Genomic DNA, 25,042 nt, shown 5'->3' on the forward strand with positions numbered 1-25,042 from the left:
TCTGGTGAATAAGTCTATGGAGAAATCAACAGGATGGTTGGAGCTGGGAGTGACATTAAAGTTCATCCAATTCCAGCCCTGCCATGCAGGGACACCTTCCCTATCCCAGGTGCTCCAGCCTGGCCTTGGGCACAGCCACAGCTGCTCTGGGCACCCTGTGCTGGTGTTTCATCACCTCACTGAACTGTGGTGTTGGAGCAGCACAGCCCTGAGAGCTGCAGGCAGGAGTTTAGGAAACACAAACATAAATACATTTCTCCATGTGCAACAGGCTGGGATCCCCTGGCAGCTCAGGCCAGAACTGAGATGTTCCTCACAAATGCCCTGGCAGGGATGTTCACATCCAGCTTCAATCCCTGTTTCTATGCCCAGTGTTGTGTTCCAGATCAGCTTCTTTGGAGTCCAGCCCTCAGTTTCCTCCAGCTCTCAGACTCTTGCTTCCCACTGCAGTCACCAGTGGTACAGGACAGAAACAGATTTCAACTCATTTTTATTCCACTGCACTACACCACCGTGACAGTAACCAGTGAAGTCTTTAATTGGTAGTTTCACTTTGACCAGAACTAACATAAATCTCAACAAATGTAATCAAGAAAAATCCTTTACCACCAAAACACGCTCCTTTTTTTAGCAGATATAATTTAAGTTCCTTGATTTGGCAAACTCCTGAATCCTATTAGCATTAGCAAGCAGATCAGGGCAAATTAATGCTCAAGGAAAATGGTGACTTTGGGTGCTGCTGCAGTGCTGGGGGCTGCTCAGGAATATCAAGTGAGAGGCCTAAAGCTTCCCTCAATAATCCTACAAGGATTATCACACTGGGCCTCTCAGGTGACAGATTTCTTGTGCTATCCTGAGCAGTGTCAGAGCCAACACTGCAGAAAACAAATGACAGTGACAAAAGTTGTTCATCTGAACACTGAGCTCTCCTGTGCCACAGAGGGTTTTTCCATTGCCTCAAGCACAGGAATTCCCTCAGAAGAGGAGTATCTTTTGAACTTGAGATGTGAAAAATCCATACAAGATTGGGATTTTTGATTTGATGATGATGTGTTTGCAGCTCTCTGGGGGGAGTGGGAGCCCTGGGTGACATCCATGGTGACACACATGAGTTTGCTGTGACAACCTGACCCTGGGAGATGCTGTTCACTAAAAAAACATGGAAGGGAAACAATCCTGCCCTGCCCCCAGGGCATCCACCCCCTGTCTGATGAACAACCCAGCATGGAATTCACCTTTCTGCTCTCTGGGGGAGTGTGGGAGCTCCCACACAGAGACACCAAATGTGACAAGTCTGGGAGAAAATTGAGGAGTCTCTTCTGAAAAACCAACTTGTGCAGCTGCTTTAGGAATCCCAAAGCCACCTTTGAACAGGCAAAACCTTCCCCTTGCAGCATCTTGTGCCTGGCCATGGGATGTGCTGACAGCAGGAAGGGACCCCAGGTGCTCTCCTTGCTGGGATTCTCATCTCCCACACTGTTCCCATTTCAGTCTGGGCCCCACAAAGCTGGGAGGAATTTGCCAGCAGCCTCCCCTGTCCCCTGGGCTGGGAACACGCCTGACTAATGCAGAGAGGGTTATGTGCAATGACTTCTATTTATGTAACACCCAAAGTTCAGGGCTATTTTTAACCCTGCCCTTCCCTCCAATGACATCCAGGGCTCTCTCAAGACACCTCTGGTGACGTCAAGCCCTGCCAGGGATGGTGGCACTTGCTGGAGGACACCAGCAGCCATCCCCTTCACCTTGAGGAGTTTCTCTTCTCCATCTCCCCCCTGCTGGCTCAGACATCACCAATAGCAGCCCTGCCACCTGTGCCACCAGGATGTCACTGAAATGTCACCTCAGCTCCTGTGCCACTCACCTGTGGGACATTAACCACTGCACCCCTGGGCACTGACTCTGAGGCTCTGCTGGCTAAACTGCAGCACAAAACTCTTTTCAGTGTGTGGGTTTTGAGTTCCTGCATTTCCAAGACAGGCCATGACCTGTTTGATGCTTTTTTGATGCTTAATGTCTCAGCAAGCTTTAAGAAGCCCCAGTTTCAACAAAACAGTGACTCAAAGCAACACATTTTAAAGTTCAGGTTGTGGCATGGAAGGAAAAAAGCCTGTAAAGTGCTGCTCTGCACTATAAATGTTCTTTTTTGTTTTTCCTGTTCATAAAAATAGGAAGGTGTGACTATTGAGGCTCCCCCTGCATCAGAAACAGGCAGCCAAGTTAAAACTTTAGGAATTCTTATTTTACCATTTAATTTCAGGACAAGAATTATACTTTTAAATGTGCATTTTAGCTGGAGGACTGCCTTATTCCCAGCTGGGGACTTTTAACTCAGCAGGCATCGTGTGTTAATCATGGTATTTAGAAACAAAACCTGATGAGACTAAATATTCATTTTTGAGGCTTTTCTATACCCTTTAATCCATAAATCAAAAGTCAGGGTGGTTTGGTTTCATCACATCTCATGCACAGTGGCACAGACATAAAAATCCTGTGCTCCAGGATTCCAGCCTTTCACTTCTGATTTGCTTTCTAACCATACACATGAATAATTTGATTAATGCAGGGCAGCTTCCAAGAGAAAAGTGTCAGCCCCCCTCCAATCGATTCCTATGCAGTGGGAAGTCGGAATTCCTTCTTAATTGATGCTGTGACACAGATGAGATTGGTGAGGGGCCAGAAGTTAAACATGATCCATGAGTTTAACATGGACTCTGTGTGACAAAATGAGGAAAATCAAGGTGCTGCTCAGAAGCACAAAGGCTGCCTGGGACTGTCCTGCCTCACATTTACCTCTCTCTCCCAGCTTTTCTTGGGAGGAGCAGCAATTTCCTCACTCCCTCCACATGTGGGATTTTGGCATTAATGATCCCATTAATGGATCTTGGAGAATCACAGATATTAGAGCTTGAGGAGTCACAGAGGCATCTTACCTGGATAATCCCCATTTATAAAAAATCCATTAAAAATAAAAGGCTTTCATGACAGCACAGAAAGAAATATTGAAGAAAACACTACCCCTTGTGCCAATCGATTCCCAAAACTCCAGGGGAAATTATTATCCTTGTTAATGGTGAGAAACTGAACCCTGGAGCAACTAAATAACCTGTAAAGAGCAGCCAGTGACAGCAGCAGCAGTGAAAGGCACAATGCACTGGAAAAAAACAATCTCACTCAACAACAGCTGGATGGAAAAGTCTGCATCAAAAATTCTACCTTCAGTCAAGTAAATCCTGGGAAAAGTTTTAGAATCCATTAAGAATCCAGAGGACAGAAATATTATTGAGGAGAAAAGGCGGCTGAGGGAGCTGGGAAGGGGTTGGATAATTCCTGGGGGATCTGGGGGGCTCAGCCTGGAGAAAAGGAGGCTCAGGGGGAATTTCTGGCTCTGCACAAGTCCCTGCCAGGAGGGGACACTGGGGGGGATTTGGGATCTGGGAACAGGAACAGGGACAGAGGGAACAGGTCAGGCTGGGCAGGGGAGGGCAGGGTGGAAATTTGGGAACAATTTCTACACCAAAATGATTTACAAGCATTGGAAGGGGCTGCCCAGGGCAGCGCTGGAGCCCCCATCCATGGAAAGATTTAAAATCCACGTGGATGTGGCACTTGGGGACATGGGGCAATGGCAATGCTGGGCTGGACTCGACCTTTTCCAGCTTTAACAATTCCATGACTCCCTGACTGTGGGGCTGGAAGAGGGAAGGATTTGGCTAATTACTGAGCCAGAGGCTGCCAGCAGCCCACGCTGGGTGATGCAGCAGCAGGCACGACACTGATTTTATTACCTGCCTGTCAAGTCACATCTCAGCCGTGCACTAAGCTCTAATCTGCTCTCCAGACACTTAATTCACCAAAGATGCTTCTAATAAAAGTGAACTCAGCTGCTCTCTGAAGCCTTTCCTCATCATTCCAGCAGATAGGATGCAAATTCTGTGATATCAAAACTTATAAAGCCTTGGCACTCTCTTCTCTCAGAGATCCTGGGCTTTTTCAACTCTCAGCAACAACAGCTCAGGCAGAGATAGAAGTGAAGTGGCAAACGCTTTTATTTCTGATCATTGAAGGAAGTTTTGATAAAACTCACAAGAGCTGAAGTGTCTGTGCTGTTAAGCTCAGGAAAATGAAATCTGGCAGATGAGTACACCCAGGTCAGAGTAAATACTCAGCTTCTCATGAAATTCAATCCCTGTACAGGTAAATGATGGCAGGAGAGCAGCCCAGGCTGCAGAGAGGCAGAGCTGCCTCATTCACCTACGAGCTCCAACTTCCCAGGCTCCCCTGAGCCACTGAAGCCACACAGGGGTGAACAGCAGAGTTTAAGCACAATTTCCAGGCTGATACTGAGAACCCTTGGACACATCCATTTTTCTACAGTCCCAGGTACTGCATCCTCAAGTGAGTAAACTGAAATACGTTTATTTTTTTTTTTTTTTCTAGCTTTCCCAAGTCACTGGTGCAGCCACACTAGGATGAACAGCAGAGTTTAAGCAGAATTTCCAGGCTGAGGTACTGAGAATCTTTGGCCACACCATTTTGCTAAAGTCTCAGGTACTGCATCCTCAAGTGAGTAAATAGAGATATGTGTGTATATAGATATTTTTAAGGGGAAAAAAAAGACATTGAGTAGGTATCACCATAGCAATGGCTTTGTGTTCAGCTGAACCCACAAAAAACACAAGACACATAAACATTAACAAGAGTGATGTGCCTTCCCAGATGGTGAATTCAATATGCAGAGGTGGCTTGATTTCTTCAATCACCTGATTTTTAAAAGCTTTCTGCAAGCATTCTTTTGTTTCAAGAGAAAGCAAACTCATTTTAGAGACTCAAGGGATGGTTTGGGTTGGAAGGGACATCAAAGATCCTCTCATTTCATGGCACACCCTCCACAGAGCAGGCTGCTCCAAGCCCCATCCAAGCTGGCACTGCATTTTCCAGGAACATCCCTCTGAATTGTTTTTTGGGAACACTGAAGGTAACACATGCTTAGGGTACTTACCCAGGTTGTACCACATGTCCCTGATCTCAAACCCAATCTGCCTTCTCATGTCCCCGTACCTTGAAAAGGAAAACAAACCCAGCATTAAATTAAAACAAAATAAATCTAGGACCTACAAGCAGATAAATCTCATTTCAAAATCAGATTCACAGCCTTCAAACAGAGAAGAAATTCCAGAACAGGTTCTCAAATTGGAGCCACACTACTGAGATTACCTGGCTATCCCCAGCAGCTCAGCAATGCTTCTGGAAACACCAAAATTTGGAGAAAAAAAAATTTCCAGCCCCCAAAATTCCAACACTCCGTGGTGCCAGGCAGAGGTGGAGCCCATCCACCCTAAATCTGCAGCACCAGCACCTCCCCCTCCCACCTGGGGCATTTTTCTTTCCCCTCCTTCTCCACAGGAAAGCTTTGATGAGTGGAAATCATCCCAATGCCTTCATTAAGGATGGGATCAGCACCAGAACCAGCTCCAAGGATGCCTTTGCTACGTGGAATATTTGCAAGTTAAAGATCATTACTTAAATAACAAGATGAGCCAAATTGTATTATCTGGCAACTTGCAGGATTTCTGGGGGATAATAGTGAGACACCCTGTCATTAATATGGATTAAAGAGAATCTTCTGCATCATCAAGAATCTGTTATTATCTAATGCTTAAATGCAATGTTTAGCAAAACCTACAAATTACAATAATTAAATTTTAATTATTAAATATTTGACGTTTTAATTGAAATATGTACTTAAAAAGATGGGTGAGTGTGATATTGAATTAACTGATTAATTATATCCCTTTTGACACAGAAGTGCCTTCACACAGCAATGAAAGTGCCTCCAGACCATGTATTTATTGAATCTCAAATTTATTGTCTTGGTTCCTGTCTCCAAAACCTGATTAAACTGAAAATAACAATTTGCAAATTCATTATGAACAAAGATTTACAATTTTGCAAACTTTATTAAGCAACCACTTCAAATGACTTAATTTATTTACTTATATTAGCAGTGAGAAATGCCTGTTGATTCCTTGAATTCCTTCAGTGAGATAAACTGCTCTGTTTATTATAAAAATCACTCCAAGAAAATTTGTGGGCCTGTGGTTCCCCTCCTGACAAAGAGGAATTACCAGTCCACAAATGTATTTGACAGCAATTTCCAGCCCCATTACAGCTCAGCTTTTGGCTCTTTGTTCAGGTCAGGAGTCTGAGCTGAACTAAAATGCTCTTGTAGCTGCTCACTAACACTGGGCAGAGGGAGCAAAGGGATTCTGAATTTAATGAAATAAAATTTACCTGCACCACCATCTCAATTTCCTAAATTAAATGTACCTGCCTGCACAACACCAGCTCGATTTCCTTAAATAAAATACACCTGGCTCTGCAACACCAGCTCAATTTCCTCAAAAAAACCTTTATTTATAATGTTATTTATGGTATTTATAGCACAAGCCCCAAACCCTGAGCTCTGCTTGACACCACTTTTCCAGTGAACTTGTAAATATTCCTGTTTCATCAAGGAACCCCACAAGTCCCAGGTAAAGCAGATCCCAAAGTGCTTTAAAATTTTCTTTCAAGGCAGAATTCCAAAGGAAACACCTCAAAATCAGGAGGGAGCAGTGGAGTTTGCAGGGCAGAACTTGGCTCCCATAAAAAAGGGCTGGGATGTGGAGCCTTTCCTGAATTTTCTGGTCAAAACCTAAAATCACATGAGCAAAAAGCCTTTAAATCCAAGTCACTGCAACAGTGATGAACTGTCCCCACTCTCCCTGGGATTTCTTTTGTCATAATAACCAACAGAAAAGCCTGAATTGGGAAGGTGAAGGGATACAAAATACATTTTATTTCTCTATACAGACACATTTTGTTTATTGTACACACCATGAGCTGTGCTTGTTCAGGGAATCACAGCTTGGAATTTCCCATTTTTGTGACCTCACTGGCTATGGGAACACCCAGCTTTTCTAGCTGCTCTTCCCAAATCTTATGCACAGAAAAAGAATCCACACACAGTGTCTGAAATCACAAAACTGGCTCTTTGCAGAGCTTGGTGTTTAGTTAAATAATAATAATGTCACTAATGTGGAACACCAGTAGAAGGAAGGAGAAATACCAACAGGACAAGGGGAGGTTAAATGGAGAGTTGGGAAAATTTCCTCACCCAGAAGAAATTGGAATTGGTTCAGGTGGAGTTTACCATCCCTGGAGGGATTTAAAAGCTGTAAGGATGTGGCACTTGGGGACATGGGGCAGTGACCCATGACCTTAGAGGTCTTCTCCACCCTTAATCACTGGTTAAACAAAACCTTCATGTTCCACTCTTATTTCCAGGCTTTTCCCCCCTTTTCACAGCTTTCCTGAACTCTGGGATTCTGCCTGGCAGGGGGAATGAACCCCTCAGCAGCAGGAAATGATTGGATTTATCCCAACCCATCCTTCAGGGACTGGGGTTCCAAAATTCCCTCTGAACACATATCAGGGATTACCAATAAAGAGATGTAAAATAAGATTAAAAGCACAAAGTGATTCCAAAATGCAGTTTTAGAACGTGGTGGCACTTCTGAGGATCTTGACTTTGTGAACATCCTGCAGCAGCAAACACTGAATTCATCAGCAATGAATGGTGAAACTCAGATCTCCATGCTGGGGCAGGAACACACACACCACTTGATTCATGGTTTTCAACCCAACCTTTCATTATCCCCTGATTGCATCTCAATTTGAATAGATTTAGCAAAGAAATTACACTGAAATTATGGCAATAGACCTCGAGTTCATGGCCATGATTTAAATGATGAGCAGGACTTACTTGTTAAGGATTTTTGCTCTTTTTGCACTTGAAAAATTCTCCAGTTGTAAAGATTCTTGTGTGAGAAAAGCAACAGCCAGGTGGAAATAGTTGTTCCAGAGCTGAAAGCCCCCAAAATGACAAGAAGAGATTCCATTAATTCTCTGAAATGTTTCTCTACACACCTACAAAACAACTTAAAAGTCTCTAAACTAGGCACATAAATATTTAAAGGAGAAAAGAACAGACACCACAGAGATGGTGTTTCTTGATAAATTCTTAATACAGCTCCTCGTTGCCTTTATGTTTCCAACAAATATTTCCCAGCTACAAATCCCAATTCTTTGTGTTCTGATGATTCAAGCACAATCCCAACCCAAACCTGCTGTGATTCTGTGATTCTGTGACAAGACCACAAGTCAGGGATGGATCCCAACACCTGCTGATTTAACTGGGATAATTGGGATTCACAGTGATGAACAAACCCACCAAAACCACAAAGTTTAGGGCAGAAATTTATTCCATTAATATCATTTATTCCATTAAAGCTGGGAGTTTTTTTCTTACCTGTAACTCAAAGTTGGTTTGATCAAGGAATTTTTTGTTTAGCATATCTGCATACTGATTAATTGCTCGCAGGAAGACTCTGAAAGATCAAGAGAAGATGACATAATTACACACTTCTGGGGTACCTTTGTATATTTGGCATCCCAATTAGACACAAAATCTGAGTCTGTCTGCAAAGTGAAATTTGAGGCTGATACTTGAAAAGCAGTGTGATCTCACCACTGGTAAGTGCACAGAATTCTATGCAGATGTTCTCCAAATTAATCAAGTAAATTAGCATATGCAGAAACAGAGGGAGTGTTTGGGATAAAATCACTTGTCTTTAAAATATCTTTTCATAATCAAGAGATCATTAAACATTCAGTTTATTAGCACTATATAGACATACATTTTTAAAGTTACAATGTTGTGTCTATCTCAGACCTGCAACTCCTTGTAATTTAACTTTAAGGTCAAGAAAACACGTTTTTAAACACATGAGATAAAAAAAAATAAATCCACTTATGGCACAAGAGAAATGCTGCTGAAGGACAATCTTTAAAACATTGTTCACTGCTCTACTTCCAAAATGCTAATTCAGTACCCATTGTAGTTTCTGGAGTTTCTAAAAGGCTTCTTAAATTGCAAAAGGACTTGGCCTGACAAGCTTGAAAGAGAAAACCAAATGGCACAGGAGAAGTAGGGCACTACATATTCATGGTGCTGAAAAATAAACTGATTATTCCTTGGTAGCCTGATCTCCATTTTCAAAACAAACATGAGATTCCCCCTGCAAACCCAAAATTGATGCTGTGCAGCTGCCAGCTAATGGCAGAAAAATGAGCTGCTCTTTGGGAGAGATCTGTGGCTCCTCAGAGTCCCCAAAAATGATGAAAACACCTCCTGATATCTTCTGGGTTTGTTTTTTCCCTACCCCAAAACCAATCTTGATAAAGAAAGTTCACTACTGCAAACAAAAAAGTTGATTTTCCTTCAGGATGGCCAAAAAAAAAAAAAAAAAAAAAAAAAAAAACACCAAAAAAAACCACCCCAAACCAGAATTATTTAAAATTAACCAGCTAGAAAGGGTTTGTACTGAATTTAACATACTTAGCAATTTCTCCTGAAAAAAAAAATATTTAGCTGAAAGTTTGGTATCCAAGAGAAAAGAAGCCTCCAGATAATCCATGGACAACATGTTGGAAACAGACATTATTTATAAATATTTTTATATGTTGCCAAATGTGTATTTATGAACATATTGACGTATTTATATAAATATATCAATATGTACATAAATTCATAAATGCATCAATATGTACATAAATTCATCAGGATTCTAAGAGAGTTTATTTATTTATATATTGAAAATAAATCAATAAAAGGAAAAATTTGTCACTGCAGCTTTATCCTCTCCTCATCCCTGCTTTGCTTTGTGCTTTTCAAAGCTGGTAATAAATGAAGGCTGGGAATCTCCCCAGAATGAACAATTTATTGTGGTGCAGGAGGTCCAGGGCTGCTCTTCATGGACATAAAAAAGGGTCCAGCTCACCAGGACTGAGCCTGCAACTCCACGATGCTGCCTCAGACATCCCTGTAATGTACTCAATCTCCTCCATCTAAGGAAGTTTTGGCATAATCTCATTACTTTATATACCTTTATTTTTCTTTAAATTGTAAATCTCATTTTTCTCTTATATTAGTTCCAGGGAATACCAACAAAGAACAAAAATACAAATTCTGCTGTATTTGCCACTGGAAAAAGAGCAGGGCAGAATGTGTTCAACTGGAGCTGGAATTAAAAAACTCCTGGGTGTCAGGGGGGTTAGGAAGTCAGGAATTCCTCCCATTTTCCATAAAGGACCATCCCAAAGAAGAGATGGAGAGATTTCAGGTTGATTTTTGAATTACTGAAATCCCAATTTTTTATTTGATCAATCCTTCTGTGACTGGATAAAACACTTCCTAGGTCAGTGGAGAAATCCCAGTGACAGTCAACAGAACATTATTATTATTATTATTATTATTATTATTAATTCTTCTTCAACTACTCCTACTTCCACTACTACAACTACAATTATTATTTCAGCCTATTTTCATTTGCAAATCAAATGTCATGCAAATCTCCCAGCACTTTTCAGGATATTTTAGCACCTCCAGTGCCAAGAGCAAACAGCAAAATTAAGATGATTTTTATCTAATGAGGCTAATTTTAAAAATACATTTATTAAAATATTGGCAAGAAGAAGTAGCAAGTTGCAAGATCACTACTCTGAAGAGAGAATCTCAACAGTAGAAATTCCTGCTGGATGAATTCTTGGCTGTAACCTGGGCAATGCTTTGTTATCACCTGGGAAGTTGCTGAAACTCATGAATATAAAAACAGTTCAGGTTTATGCCCAAATAAAAACTGAAAGAGGAAGGTGAAATGTTTTATCATTCCAGGTGTTAGTTAAATCCTCCTCCAAAGCCTGTCCTGACAATTTTCAGTAACTTCACTGTCCAAAGTTACAGACAATGGGAAATGAAGCACAAAGTGCCTCTCCAGAATAAGTGGAATTAACCCAAAAGCAACAGTTCTGTACTGAAGAAGAAAGGAACTGGCTGCTGGAACACTCTCAAGGATAAAAGGTGGACTTGGACATCACTGGGCCAAGGGATAAATAATCAAAACTCTCAGCTGGAGAGCATCCCTTGCAGTGCCAGCCCTTATCTTGCTGTAATTAATAACAAAGATTGGCTCCCAGTGCATAAAAAGAAGTGCTCTTCTTGAAATTCAGTTTCAATGAACAAAAGAATTTATTATCCATGTCAGGAAGAGGCACACAAGTTAAACTTTAAAAAAAGGAAGAAGTTCAGAGACTGGAAGCAAACACAATGGACTCTGCTGCCATGTAAGACAACAAAACCTAATCCGAATGTATTGGGAAAGATTTGTGAGACAAAAGACTTTATCAAGCCAATTAAAAGCAGGAAATTAACATTTTCTATGATGTGATTGGAATAGAAGGAATATGATTATAGAAGGAAGTCACTTCAGGATATGTGGAAGAAAGAAGGGCACAAAAATCCACCAAGGAACAAATCCAACACCCTGGACAGAGGTTTTGGTGTGAGCTCTGGGGAAGGGGGGTGGGGATGGCTCCAGGTGCATCCAGAGATTTCTGTTGTCTCTTCTGGGACTGACCACTTATTCTGTGATTAGAGACCTTCCACAGAGCAGAATCAGAATCATTTTGGTTGGACAGGACCTTAAGTCCTATTCAGTGCCACCCCTGCCATGCAGGGACACCTCCCACTGTCCCCAGTGTCCAACCCCAATGTCCAACCTGGCCTTGGGCACTGCCAGGGATCCAGGAGCAGCCACAGCAAATCTGGGAATTCCATCCCAGCCAGGGAACAATTCCTGCCCCAAAATCCCATCTAAATCCCCCCACTCTCAGCTTAAAGCCATTCTCCCTTTTTCCTCCCCCTCCATCCCTCGTCCCCAGTCTCTCTCCAGCTCTCTTGGAGCCCCTGACAGAGACTTTGGGGTGTCCCCAAAAGCTTTCCTCTGTCACCAGGATTTTTGGATTTCATCCCTGTTTATGCATTCCCTGATCAGACCTGTACCAGCTCTCCAGGACCCAGCAGGAACAGTGAATTGTCCCCACAAGTGTGGCTGAGATCTCAGGGGAGAGAAGCCAGGGAAAAGGAGATGGAGGAAACCATGGCAGAGATCAACATTAGGAAATACAGGTCATAAAAAGCAGAAATTCTCAAGAAACCAAACCAAAACTGCAGGTGACCAAATCTCAGTGACCTGCTGGGTACATGCACCTTGCCTTAGGCACTCCTGATTTCTCCAGTAATTTCTGCCCCTTTATGGCTCTCACTCCACAGTTAATCCATCCAGGAATGAGCTGCTGCTTCATGAACTGACTCCAATTTCAGCTCCTGACTCCAATTTCAGCTCCTGACTCCTGGGAATGTTTCCTGTTATTGATTATTATTCACTTCCACTAGGCCCATAGGTGCTTAATTGGTTTGTGGATGCAGAGATTGCTTCACCAAACACAGCAAAAATTAATGGTTGGATTCTGTAGTTTTCCAAAAGGTCTTTTTTTCCCTCCAAACAAGCTCACTCCCTGCAGGAGGCTGGGAGCATACATCAAATCCTGACTCCAGTGGCAATGGTAAATGAAGGAGGGACAGAGGGACTCCATTTATAAATGGAACAGGAGTCACTGTGCCAAACAAGTCATTTTTTTTTAGCCCTTTCTCAGGTTCAGCCGCTTCTCATTCTGCCATTCTCCCTCCTAATTAGTCAAGTGCCCTGATTTGCTCGTGTTTAAAAACATTCTGTGCCTCATTTTCTCTCACTCAGCTTCTGACATTGTTGGAAAGGATTTGCAGGAGCTCCAGGAGCTGAGGTGCAGGATGTAACACCCATCCAGCTGCCTCTGCAGGAATAATCCACAGAGAAATAGTTAAAAAGTGGAAATATTTTTACAGTTTATGCCATTCTGTACATTATTTAGTTAGCTCCAGTACCCAGGGATTTGGATTTACACTGTGAGTGCTTATGCAAAATATTTCTGACAGGAAAATTTCTGAGAGGAAAAGGAACAATACAAACTAGGAATGTCCTTCCCACAATTTTTCCTTAAGCAAGCATCAAAAAAGAAGGAAAAAGAATGAAAAAAATGACTTTCTTGATGGAAGAATAATTATCTATACCAGAAACACAGAGCCAGCTTAAAATACTTTTGGTGTAGGTGATAATTTGAAAAAAGAGGGAATTTGGAGTGAGGTTCTACAAGGCACTATGATGATGCAATTTCAGTTAATTTAGATGGAAGGATAATGAATGCTTTATTGCAGCTGATCAGCCCTCCTGCACATCACCATGCTCCCCATGCCTGAGCTCCTGCTTCTCTGGAGACAAATCCCAGGTGCTCACAGGAGACAGAGTCCTCGAACAACAACCTGGAAATCCCAGAGAACAGAAACCCAGGAGGCACAAACAGCACAGCAAAGCCTTCTCTGAGCACCCCTCACCTCCAGCATCATTTTAAATAGGTTTTTTTTTCTTATTTATGAATTTAAAGAAGAAATTTTCCCTGGTATTCAACCTAAATCTCTCCTGGTGCAACCTGAGGCTGTTCCCTCTGCTCCTGTTCCTGTTCCCAGATCCCAAATCCCCCCGGTGTCCCCTCCTGGCAGGGACTTGTGCAGAGCCAGAAATTCCCAGAATTTGAGGTGCCTCACAAGAGACTCAAAATCCTTTAAACAGCTCAGCCTGAAGGTGCTCTTGCATCTCCCCCAGTTTTCTCCTTTCCCAAATTTTCTCTCTTTCCCTCTTCACCTGCCTTTGCACCTCCAGTCCCACCAGCTGTCAGCCACAAATGAATTAATTTCATTTAACACTTCTTTATATTTACACATCCCTGCTCAGTCCACTTCCTTCTCTTAAAGAACATTTTTAAAGTGTTTAAAAGATTCCTTGCAACATCCTCTAATTCAGCAGGCTAAAGAGCAGTCAAAACTTAAGAAAAAAAAAAAAGAAACTAAATCCTTGATCATTTGCTGCCTTTTGAATTACAATTCCTGGGCTGAGGATGATAATAGCAGAGAGTAATCCCAAAGAAGACTTGCTACTAAATACCCACATTAGCATAATCTCCTCATAATGCCTGCTCCACAGCAGCACAGGTGCTCCATGTCACTTTATTAACCTATTTTCTAACAAATATTTCAGCCCCTGCTTTAGCACATTATCTCTAATCACTGATAGCTCTCCCCTCATTTGTATTCCAGGCCCAGAGTCCTCTAAAACAAAGGGGACAGATGAATGAAAAATAACTGAGTTACAAAACGCTGAAGGACAAACTTGTGGGCTGACTACCAATAACCAGGGCTCTGAAGAAGCACAATGGATCCTTTTCCAAGGTGCCTCTGGAGCAGCTGCTCAGGGCTGTGCCCAGGTGGGGTTTGAGTCTCTCCAGGGATTGGATAACCATGGATGGGACTGCCCTCACTTCCCTGACTCTGTCTGAGCTCTCAGCTGTGGGTTTTGGATGATTTTGAGTGCAGGCAATAAGAGGCTTTAGCCTTTTCTATCCCCTTTCCCAAATCAACTTTGCCTCCTGGAATTTTATCTAAGATATAACTCCATGGACAGAACCGTCCGTGCTCAATTTTAGCGCCTGGAGAATTTTATGGCAGAGTAATAAAAGCTTGGAAATCACATTTTCTAATGGAAATGCTAGCACACAATTTAATTTAGGAGTTTTTAGCTAAGGCTACAATGCTGGCAAAGTAGCATCTCTTGCAAGTGGACAGTGTTACTATTCCTCTACTCAAAAGTTATTATTCTAAAGGAAGCAGACTTGCTGAATTCCAAGAGACTTTTTCTATTGTGACAGTTGGCAAAAACTCCCAACAGAGCTTGTAATTTCAAACAAATGTAATTTGTTGGAGTGCTGCTGGAAGGGATCTCTGCCATCAGGTGAGTTATTAAACAAGCATTTCATTGTAGTGCAGTGCTCAGTAAAATGCAGAAAGCCTTTGCTGGGAACAGAAATCATCACCTTCCCCCCTCTGGAAAGATCAGAGAATCCCAAAAAGGTTAGAAAAGATTTTAAAGCTCATCCAGTGCCACCTCTGCCATGGGCAGGGACCCCTCCCCACTGTCCCAGGTTACTCCAAGCCTGGCCTTGGACATTTCCAGGGGTGGAACAACCACAGCTCCTCTGTGCCAGGGCCTCACCACCCAACTTTTCACCTCAGTTCTTGTTTGGACTTGATTTCACAGAGGAATTCAGCCACTTTTTACAGTGGGAAAAATCAATATAGAAGAAGATTTTTTGTTTTCCTGTTGCACTGCTTTTCACACAAACATTCAGCCCAGAAATAATTCACTGACAGGCTGGGAAAGGACACAATTTTCCTGCAAAGCATGGAAAGTTCTGGCTGAATTTGGCAAAATATTTTCAAATTCTTGACAGTGCCTCACGATTTGCAGCAGGGGAACCTCCCTTGCTCTGTGCTGGCAGCACTGGCCTCTCTCTGCTCCTTCCCCATTTCCATGGATACTGGAGGTGATTAAGGCCACTTTAGCTACTTATGGATAAATCAATAGAATTGATCTGCTACATTTCAAATTATTTGGCATTCTCATCCATCTTGCCATCAACTGGGAAGACAATTGCACCTGGCCAAAGAAATGTCGTGATGTTGCTTGGAAAAGAATCTCCCTTTTTTCCTGCAGGTATTTAATTTATCAAATTCCACCAGAGAATAGCAATGAGGAAAAAGAAAGCAATCTGCAAAGGGTGGGTTATCACCTCTTCAGTGCTGGGGCCACCAATCAGGTGTGTGCAGAAATTCCATTTGCTGAAGTTTCCCCCCAGATGTGAAGTTCATTCTGATGGCAGAAAAGTTTCCATGGGAGCTGAATTATCCCAATGACTTTTATTCTCTAATCCAAGCAATCACAAGCACAGAGGCAGTGCCCAGGAGAGCTGAACCTTCACAAAAACTGGAATCCATCTCCCCAGCAGACACAGGCAAGCAGAGACTCCCTGGGAAGAGGTTAAAATGTGATTTCTTGTAAGAGATGAGCGGGATAAACGGCAGCAGCTGCTCTGCTGGGCTGTGCCGCTTTGGGAGGGGAACGTTAATGCTGGGAAAGTGAAAAAAAACATCTTGCTGGAGCTTTAGGTAAGCTGGGTTTGATCCAAGGGGTGGCTCTCAGAATTAAAGTGGCAAGAGCCAAGAGAGACCTTTGCTGACTCTGCCCCCCTCACCCAGCTGTGAACATCTGGGCAAGATCCTGATCCTTCAGCACCCTGATATTCTCTGGAGCAGTGAGACAGGAGTGGAATAAATGCTTCACTAGGATGCTTCAATACCTGCAGGAACCTCAGCCCCTCGGTGGTTCTGGGCAGATTTCTGGCTCTGTGGGAAGGGTGAAATCACCCAACACACACAGCACTGCACACTGAAACAGTCCCAGGGCACAAAATGATGCCTTAAGTTTTAGCTTTGATATCTTCCAGATTCTGTCCTGCATTGGTGTGTAACTCTGACCTCCACAGAAAGTGTTCCAGGTTCTGCTCCCAGCTCAGACACAAAATCCTTTTCCAGCCCCAGCACCAAGGACATGCTGCAGCTCCAGCCCCAAAAAGTGCAACCAGGGAATGGAGGAGAGAATCTGGGAGGGTGGGACTGCAGAGCTGGGGCTGGGATTGCACAATGAACCCAAGGTGGGGATGGAACAGAACTGATCAAAGTGTGAAACTCCTGACTCTGATTCCATCCTGGGTGGAGTTCTGGGCTCTGGCACTGCCCAAGGTGAATCCTGTGAAGGGTTTAATAAATCCCTGCCTCATTCCTTTAACTCTGCCCAGCCCCTGTTCCAGGCAGCCCCTCCAGGCACCACAATGCCATGAATAACGTGGGGTTTTTCTGTTCTGCAGGGCAGCAGAGGGGCATTCCCAACCCCACCACAGATCCCTTTGCAGCTTTGAGCAGGGATCACACCAGGGCAGCCTCTGATGGGCTCAAGGCCAGGGAGGATTCAGTGCTGCCTTGGACATGCCAATCCTCCCAGAATTTTCCAGCTGGGGATTAGTTTTTGCCTGGTGAAATCAAAGCCTAAGAGGAAAAACACAGTCAGGGTCATAAAAACACAGCCAAGTGTGTCAATGGGACAAAGGCTTGGATAAAAACTGGTTTATACTAAACAAGTAATGAAACATAATTGTGGATGTAAATCCTTCCCTGGGAGGGTGGGCAGGGCTGGCACAGGGTCCCAGATTTGCTGTGGCTGCCCCTGGGTCCCTGGCAGTGCCCAAGGCCAGGTTGGACATTGGGACAGTGGAGGGGTCCCTGCCCATGGCTGGGATGGGAATGGATGGCATTTAAGTCCCTCCCAAGATAAACCATTCTGGGACTCTCTGAAATCAGGTTCTTTGCAATTTCTTTTATGCAATACTTTAATTTCACTCCCTCTGTTAATCCCAAGAAAGCTCTTTAAGCTACTAAATCATGCTGTGTGGATAAACAATTGTTAAATCTCCAGGAAATTCTCTGGCCATTGAAATAAAAGCAGTGCTTTAGAACACCACAGGACTAAAATTTCATTTCTGACAGGTGAGTTTGAGACAGTGCAATAACCTCCAGGTACAGCTGCCCTTGGGTGAATCCTCACCTTCCCAAGGCAGAGCCATGGAAAAGTTTGCTGTAATTCATAAATCCATCAGTTTTATTGCTTATGGACACAGCAATGAGTGAATCTCCAAATCTGGGCAAGGCTAATTTACTTGGAATTTGGGAATTGGACACCAGCACACTGGAGCACCACCAATCCCACAGTGCACATGGGGGATGCAGTGCCAGGGAAGTTAATTCCCATATGGAAAAGTATTTCTGAGCCTCACAAGGACAAGAGAACCAGGCAGTCCCTTCACAAAAATCAACATCCCTGCCTGGTTCTCCTGCACTGGGGCATACTAGAGTTGGGCACAAAGCTCAAATAACATTTCTGCATAATTTCTGCTCCTTTTATGTTCTTGCCTGGCCTGAATTACAGAGTTTGGCTGTCTCTAGATAGAAGATTTATAATGCCAATGGCACTGAAAGCCAGCAGCTTCTCTGGGAGTAGACTGCAATTATTTGATGGGCTCATAGAAGCAAAAAAAACTAAATGGGGAAAATTCAGATTAGTCCTGATAGGAGATGTTCTCACTCAGAAAACACAACCAAACCAAATGTTCAGGTTGATTTTTTTCACCCAATGCTTGTGTGTGGAGTAACACCTAAAGCCATCCTCATTTAATAGGATTATATCAGAGAATCCCACAATGGTTTGGGTTAGGACCATAAAGATCATCCCATTCCATGGGCAGGGAATGTTGCTCCAAACTCCTCATTCCAGGACTAAACCAACACACAGTTCCTTCATCCTGGCCTTGATTTGAGCATCCAGGTGGGATGGGCAGCACTGCCTGGTCACTAAAATTTCAGGATATCAGCAAAGCAGGGCCTAACAAAGCTGGGGATGAGCTGAGCAGGATGCAGAGGGATGCTGGCATCCAATGACCCATCAAGGGCAAGGAAAAATCTGCTTTTCCAATGGATATTGATGCTTGTGCAGAGCAGATTTGCCAGAGTTTTCAGCTCCATCTGCAGCAGATATTATGGAAAGCCTGGCAGCAGCCAGGAGGGCTCTAGGCCAGCAATGATCAATGGGATCAAAGGTTTATACAAGGTAAAAAGCTCCATTTCCTGGATTTTTTCCAGAAAAATTAAAAGCAGAATGGCACACACAGGTTGTCCAGATTTTAAGTAAATCCATCTTTAACATCAGCAATTTCCAAACATTGATCCCTGAAAATGGATCCCAAAGGATACTGAAAGTGGCAGCACAAAACCTGGGATATAATTTACAGTCTTACAATCCAAAGCTTTAATGTTACAGGAGCCACACAAAAACCTTCAAAAAGCTTCTGCTTTGGATCACACCCAGAGGCCACAGAGGTTTGAGGGCCACTGCTGAAGAACCAGGGGTTGAGAAATTCAGGAATTTGCTTTTTCTGCCTGGTTTTCAGCTAAAAACAGTACTTTAAAAGAAAACATGCTGTAAGTGTTTGATAAATTATTGCAAAATATTTCAATTTTTTACTTTTTTTTCCCCTAAAAGGCTCATCTGAGATAAAGATTTATTTTTTTAAAGAATTTTTAAAAGGTATTTTAAGATCTTCTTTTTTCTCTCACTTTTTTAGAAATAATTGCCTTTCCCCCTTGATGTTTAGGGTGAGTAATTTAACTTTTACTGGGGAAAATAGTAAAGGGTTTTGTGGGGTTTTTTATTTATCTATATCAACCTTATAATTGATTTTGCTGTACTAAAATTGGGAAATTCTCACTTTATTAATATTTAAGTTAGATGATTCTTCTACCTCTCCCTGCTAGCATTTAATGGTGCAAACGGGCATCAAAAAATTATGATTTAGTCCAAGACACAAGAGAGAATGAAATGATGACACCACTCCAATGCTGTTCCTATAATAGGGAGTGTGCTCATTTAGGTCCCATTTGTAACTCATGACAAAACAGATAATATTTTTATATATCATGTTTTTTATTCCCAAGGCGTCATCAAATGTTTAAGAGCCAAATGTCACTAAAAGGGGAGAAACAGCGACTTGTGCAGAGCCCTCCTGTGTCTGAACTTGTCAAGTGCTGACATTTCTCTCAGAAATTCCCAAATTTCTGTCAGGAAAGTTCCCAGCTGGGGCCACAAACACTGCTCAGAGCCTCTCACCTCTCCTGGAATCAGCAAACAGAACTAATCTGCTTTTCATCAACAATTCAGGCCACAAGCCCTCATTAAAAATACTCCCATTAAAAACATGACATTACAGCCCAGCTACAAATAACTCTGATTTTCTCTGTGCCACCCTAGGATAATTCACTTGTAGAGAAACACAAAAGCAGAATTAAAACCAGCTCGTGGTCCAAATTAACCCTCCATGTATTATTTCTGCAAGACACCACCTTAATTGCAATTATGCATTCAGGGGCCACCACAATGCTTTGTTCTTAATTTGTACACAATAAAACAAATGGGGATTTAAATGAATGCAAAAATAAATATTAGTCTGTGACAAATCATAATTACAGGGTGGTCACAGCTGTTTAAACTGACTCCTGCTAGGGAATTTCAGGTTATGACAAACAGATTTTTTTGGAAGCTGCTTTGGACAGCATAGGAAGTTGGAGGAGTCACTTGGTTTCTTTCAAGATTTCTTTAAAACACATTTACAGGGCAGGATTGGAAATCACAACAATGTTGTAGCCCCTTGCTTTGCTAAATTAATGAAAGGAGCACTCAGCCAATGGGATGTGGCACTTGGGGACATGGGGCAGTGCTGGGAATGGTTGGACTCAGTGACCTTGGAGGGCTTTTCTGCCCTGAACAACTCCATGATTCTAAAAATCATCATCAGCTGCTCCAGCCCTGCATGGAGCCAGGGAAATGCAAAGATGAACAGAAAAGCATGGAGTGAAAGGCTGGGAAAGCCCTCAAATCATCGACTCCAACCATCCCCAGCACTGCCAAGGCCACCAGTGTCCCCTGTCCCCAAGTGCCACCTCCACGTGGATTTAAACCCTCCAGGGATGGGGACTCCAGGGCTGGACAAACCTTTCAGCCAAGAAACTTTTCTGAATTTCCACCCTGAGCTCCCCTGCCCAGCCTGAGCTGTTCCCTCTGCTCCTGTCCCTAAATCCCAAATCCCCCTGCTGTCCCCTCCTGGCAGGGAGTTGTGCAGAGCCAGAAATTCCCCCTGAGCCTCCTTTTCTCCAGGCTGAGCCCCTTCCCAGCCCCTTCCCAGCCCCATTCCCTGCTCTGGCCACTCTCCAGCCCCTCTTGCAGGGGGTGTGGGATGCCCCAGCAGGCGAGGGCAGAGCTCTGGCAGAGCTGCAATTCAAAGGGTGTTGAAAGTCTTTGAGACAGAACCGTTTAGTGCTGACCCCACTTTGTACATCAGAAGGTGCCACTGAGCAGCCAGCGACCTCCCATGTTAAAAGCTCTGCCTTTATGTCATGCAAGGGCAATTTTTGATTTTCCTACTCAATAAAGGCACGGTGCCCCGAGGTTAAACCTGTAAATAACAAATCCAAGCACAATTGGTGTTAATCCTTGAGCAGGAAAAATGCTGCTGTGATGATGTACAAACAAAATACAGGGTGTGAGTGTTTTATCTCCTGTTTGGTTTTAGAGAATAAGTAAAACTTCATTCATTCAGCTGGAAATGAAAAGGTAATTTCACTGCTGCCTCTGACAACAACTGAAACTTCATCTTCTCCTTTAAGAAGTCTCAGCAGCCACAGGAGTGGGATGGATCAGGGTGAGAAGCAGAGCTGTGCTTCCCTTCCTCCTCTCCAGCTGAATTCAATATTTTCTCCTTTTATGTGCAGGGCAGCCAATGGACACATCACTGCCCAGAGAGGATGATTTGACTCAGGAGTAGGAGGGCAGGACAAACACACTGGAAACTCCTCATCCCAAGGAATATCACCCAAAACCTGCTGGGCCTGGGCTGACAGGGCTCTGCTGACCATAAAACCATGGATTCCACAATGGTTTGGGCTGGAAGGGACTTTAAAGATCTTCTCTTTGCAGCCCTGCCATGGCAGGGACACCTCCCACTGTCCCCAGTGTCCAATCCCAATGTCCCACCTGGCCTTGGGCACTGCCAGGAATCCAGGGGCAGCCACAGCAAATCTGGGAATTCCATCCCAGCCCTCCCAGGGAACAATTCCTGCCCAAAATCCCATCCAGCCCTTCCCTCTGGCAGTGAAGCCATTCCCTGTTTCCTGTCCCTCCATCCCTTGTCCCCAGTCCCTCTCCAGCTCTCCTGCAGCCCCTTTAGGATCCAGAATTGGCTCTAAGGTCTCCCCAGAGCCTTCTCCTCTCTGGGCTGAACACTGATCCTCCCTGATCCCCATCTTTCTGCTGTAGCCTCTCACTTCCAAAATACTGCTGGAAAAAAAGCACTTTCTGCAAACACCAACCCCTGGATTCAGGGAAAAGAGCTCGGATGGGTTTGTGACTTAAACCAACAGAGGTAACCCAGCTGCTTTGGATCAGCTGATCTGGTGAACCCCTTTGCTGTGAACTGCAGCAGCTCTGAACCTTCCTGAAGCTTTATTCAGATTTAAACTTGGGAAAAAAGAGCCCTTGGAACAATAAAGGCTGTGGAGTGTGGGTTAGAGACCCAAGGATAATAAACCCCAGGCTCACTAAACCTTCTCCAGAGCTGATGCTGCTCCTAATTGGGATGGATGGGCTTTGCCATGGATGGGCTGGGTAAGGACTGAGTTGTCAGAACACAGGTTTATGGGATCCATCCTATGAAATGACAGATCAGGAACGTGTCTTGCATTATCAGATTACCCCAAGAATTGCAGTGTTTTGCATGTAAAGCTTCAGCGCTAATAACGCTGTGCCAAATTAGCAGCAATGAATAGATGCTGAGTAAATAATGCCATTTTGTTGTTAGTTCCTAATGGATCTGTTGATAGGAAACAACCTCTCTATCTGTTTCCATCAGGATAATTTGATAACCCATCTGTATTAGTTAAACTGCAGATTTTGTAAACACTGAGGCCAAGTGATTTGTAACAGGAGCAGGATGTAGGAACCACTCTCCTAAAGTGTTTTTTAAATTGCTTTGCTCGCAGCTACAGAGTTTGCCATAAAGAATGATCCCTCATTGTGAAATTTCCCAGCCTCAGGAGTGGTCCTGGAGCTGAGGAAGGGACAGGCTGATGATTTAAGACTATTTAATGCCCTGCTTGTTGTGGAACAGAGAGCTGGAGACCTTCCTGCTCCAGCAGAAACAGCTCTGCAGTTCCTTAATGCCCAAACCTGGGAAACTGATTTATCACCTATTAGGTCTTATTAGATCCCATTCAGTAGGAAAAATGAACTGCTGGAGCTGGATGGCAGAAAATTAATTTGAAATAAATGTTACACAGTCAAGCTTCTCCTGCTCTTCTCTTCAAGTCTCTGTGGCTGGGGTTTCCCAGGTTGGATGTGGGTTCTTGCAGGGAGGCATGTTGTCATCATTTTGCACATTTATAGTTTGGATTTAAAAAAACATTTAAAAAAACCCAAACATTTACAGAGCCTTGCACATCTCCTTCATGGAGGGGCAGGGGAAGGGCAGCTCCAGCAGTGCCAGGGTGTGGGATGCACTGGGGAGGGGGCTCAGGAAAAGGGATTTATTTATTCCAGAAGCACTTCTTCCCCAGGAAAAGCAGTGAGGAGCCTTTGCACAGCTTTTCCCACAGTTTCAGATTTTTCTGAGTTTGAATCTATTGTTTAACACTGTAAGAAGAGCTTCCCACTGCCAGAGGGCAGGGATGGATGGGATATTGAGCAAGAATTGTTCCCTGGCTGGGATGGAATTCCCAGATTTGCTGTGGCTGCCCCTGGATCCCTGGCAGTGTCCAGGGTTGGACATTGGGGTTGGACACTGGGGACAGTGGGAGGTGTCCCTGCCATGGATCCCTTCCCACCCAAATCACTCCATAATTCTCTGACAATTCCATGACCATCAAGGTTAAACTCCCCAAAATTACACAACCCTATGGGTTCTTTGGGGAATATTTGCCCACACTTTTGTTGACCTTAAAAAAGTAAGTATTACCTTAACCTTCCTTAACTTTGCACAGAATTTGAAATAATTTTTCAACTTTTGCACCCCAGATGTGAACTGGGGTATCTCAGCAGAGATATGGGCTAATACTCCCAGGGCATTTATCAGTTATTTATTCACTGAAATAATTTACCCTGCAAGTCTTTCAAGTTATCAAAATGGAGCTGAACATTCCATGTGAAAATAATCTATGAGCTGACTCCTATTCTTCACTGCTGGTTGTTCACTGCATGGGCACAGGCAAATTACTGCATTCCTCCATGAATCAAACTGAACATCTGTAAGGTCAACATAATGCAGATGATCTTCCCCAGCTGCTCGGAGATTCTTCCAAAAATAATTCAAATTAATATTATTGTTGTTACATAAAACTGTCACTGCAAATCTTGCTTTATGGCAAACAAAGCATCCTTGACAGTGGCCCTTTAGCAAAGAAGAGCTGAAAAGTTGGCAAAGTTTAATTCTCCCACAATGCCCAACTGCTTAAGTAACAAATCCAATAGATGGTTTTTCAGTCTAAAATGCAGGAATAAAATTATATATATATATTCTTGCCCATAAGATTGCATTTGGTCCATTTACCATTGATATTTGTGTGGTAATTAGCTCAAAAAATATTTAAGTTAACTGAATTCAAGCCAAAAGTACCTTTAAATTGTGTTCAAAGATGGAAGCACCTTTAAATCAAATACCAAGTTAAGTAAGTGGACTGTGAATGGAAGATCAAATTTATGTGTGACTTTTAACATCACATAAAAAATAAAAATATCTTTTACCGTGATAAATGAGGCACCATAATAAAATGCTCTTGAAAAAAGGTCATTAGAACATTACAGATTAAAATCCATAGAAAATGGAAAACCACATACTGAATTCCTGATAAAGAAATCACTGATTTTCTTGAACCTTACATTGGCATGAAATTTATATAAACATTAGGCTGGAGTTTACACCAAGCTCACTCCCAGCTCTCTGCCACAGTCTCAGATTCAGTTCAAAGACTGAAATAAAATTGAAATGCAAATTAAAAGAATCAAAACTGCAGCCTGACTAATCCCTGAATCATGGAATCATAATTGATATGGTTGGAAACACCTCTGAGATCATCAGCACCATCACCATGGTCACCACTGCCATGTCCCAGGTGCCACATCCACAGGGCTTTGAAATCCCTCCAGGGATGGGGGCTCCAGCACTGCCCTCAACACCTCATTCCAACATATCACAACCCTTTTTGTAAAAATAATTCCCAAATATCCAACCTGACCCTCCTCTGGAAGAGTTTTAAGTTATTTCCTCTTGTCCTGTCCCTGTTTCCTGGGAGCAGAGCCTGGCTGCACCCTCCTGTCAGGGGGTTTTAAGGACCAATAAATTCTTCCCAAAGCCTCAATGATATCAGGAAATATCATCCTGATGGTTTTATTTCCACCTCACCTGCATGCAGAAGCATCTCCCACCCTCTCCTCATCCCTGATCTCCTGTGTTCCAGGATGGG

At 43.2% G+C, this 25,042-nt stretch overlaps 1 protein-coding gene across 2 annotated transcripts in view; it reads right to left on the reverse strand.

Annotated features, from left to right (window-relative positions):
- DOCK1 (dedicator of cytokinesis 1) overlaps positions 1 to 25,042 on the reverse strand; it is a 246,904-nt gene that overhangs the window by 64,943 nt on the left and 156,919 nt on the right. For both annotated transcript variants that reach the window (XM_033065521.1, XM_033065520.1), the window contains exons 30-32: positions 8,354 to 8,432; positions 7,808 to 7,908; positions 5,003 to 5,061 (exon numbers count right to left, since the gene is read on the reverse strand). In XM_033065521.1, the coding sequence (XP_032921412.1) occupies positions 5,003 to 5,061; positions 7,808 to 7,908; positions 8,354 to 8,432 (239 nt within the window). The remainder of the gene's footprint in view (positions 1 to 5,002; positions 5,062 to 7,807; positions 7,909 to 8,353; positions 8,433 to 25,042) is intronic.

This window comes from Catharus ustulatus, chromosome 8 (assembly GCF_009819885.2).
Source record: "Catharus ustulatus isolate bCatUst1 chromosome 8, bCatUst1.pri.v2, whole genome shotgun sequence".
Classification (NCBI taxonomy): Eukaryota; Metazoa; Chordata; class Aves; order Passeriformes; family Turdidae; genus Catharus; species Catharus ustulatus.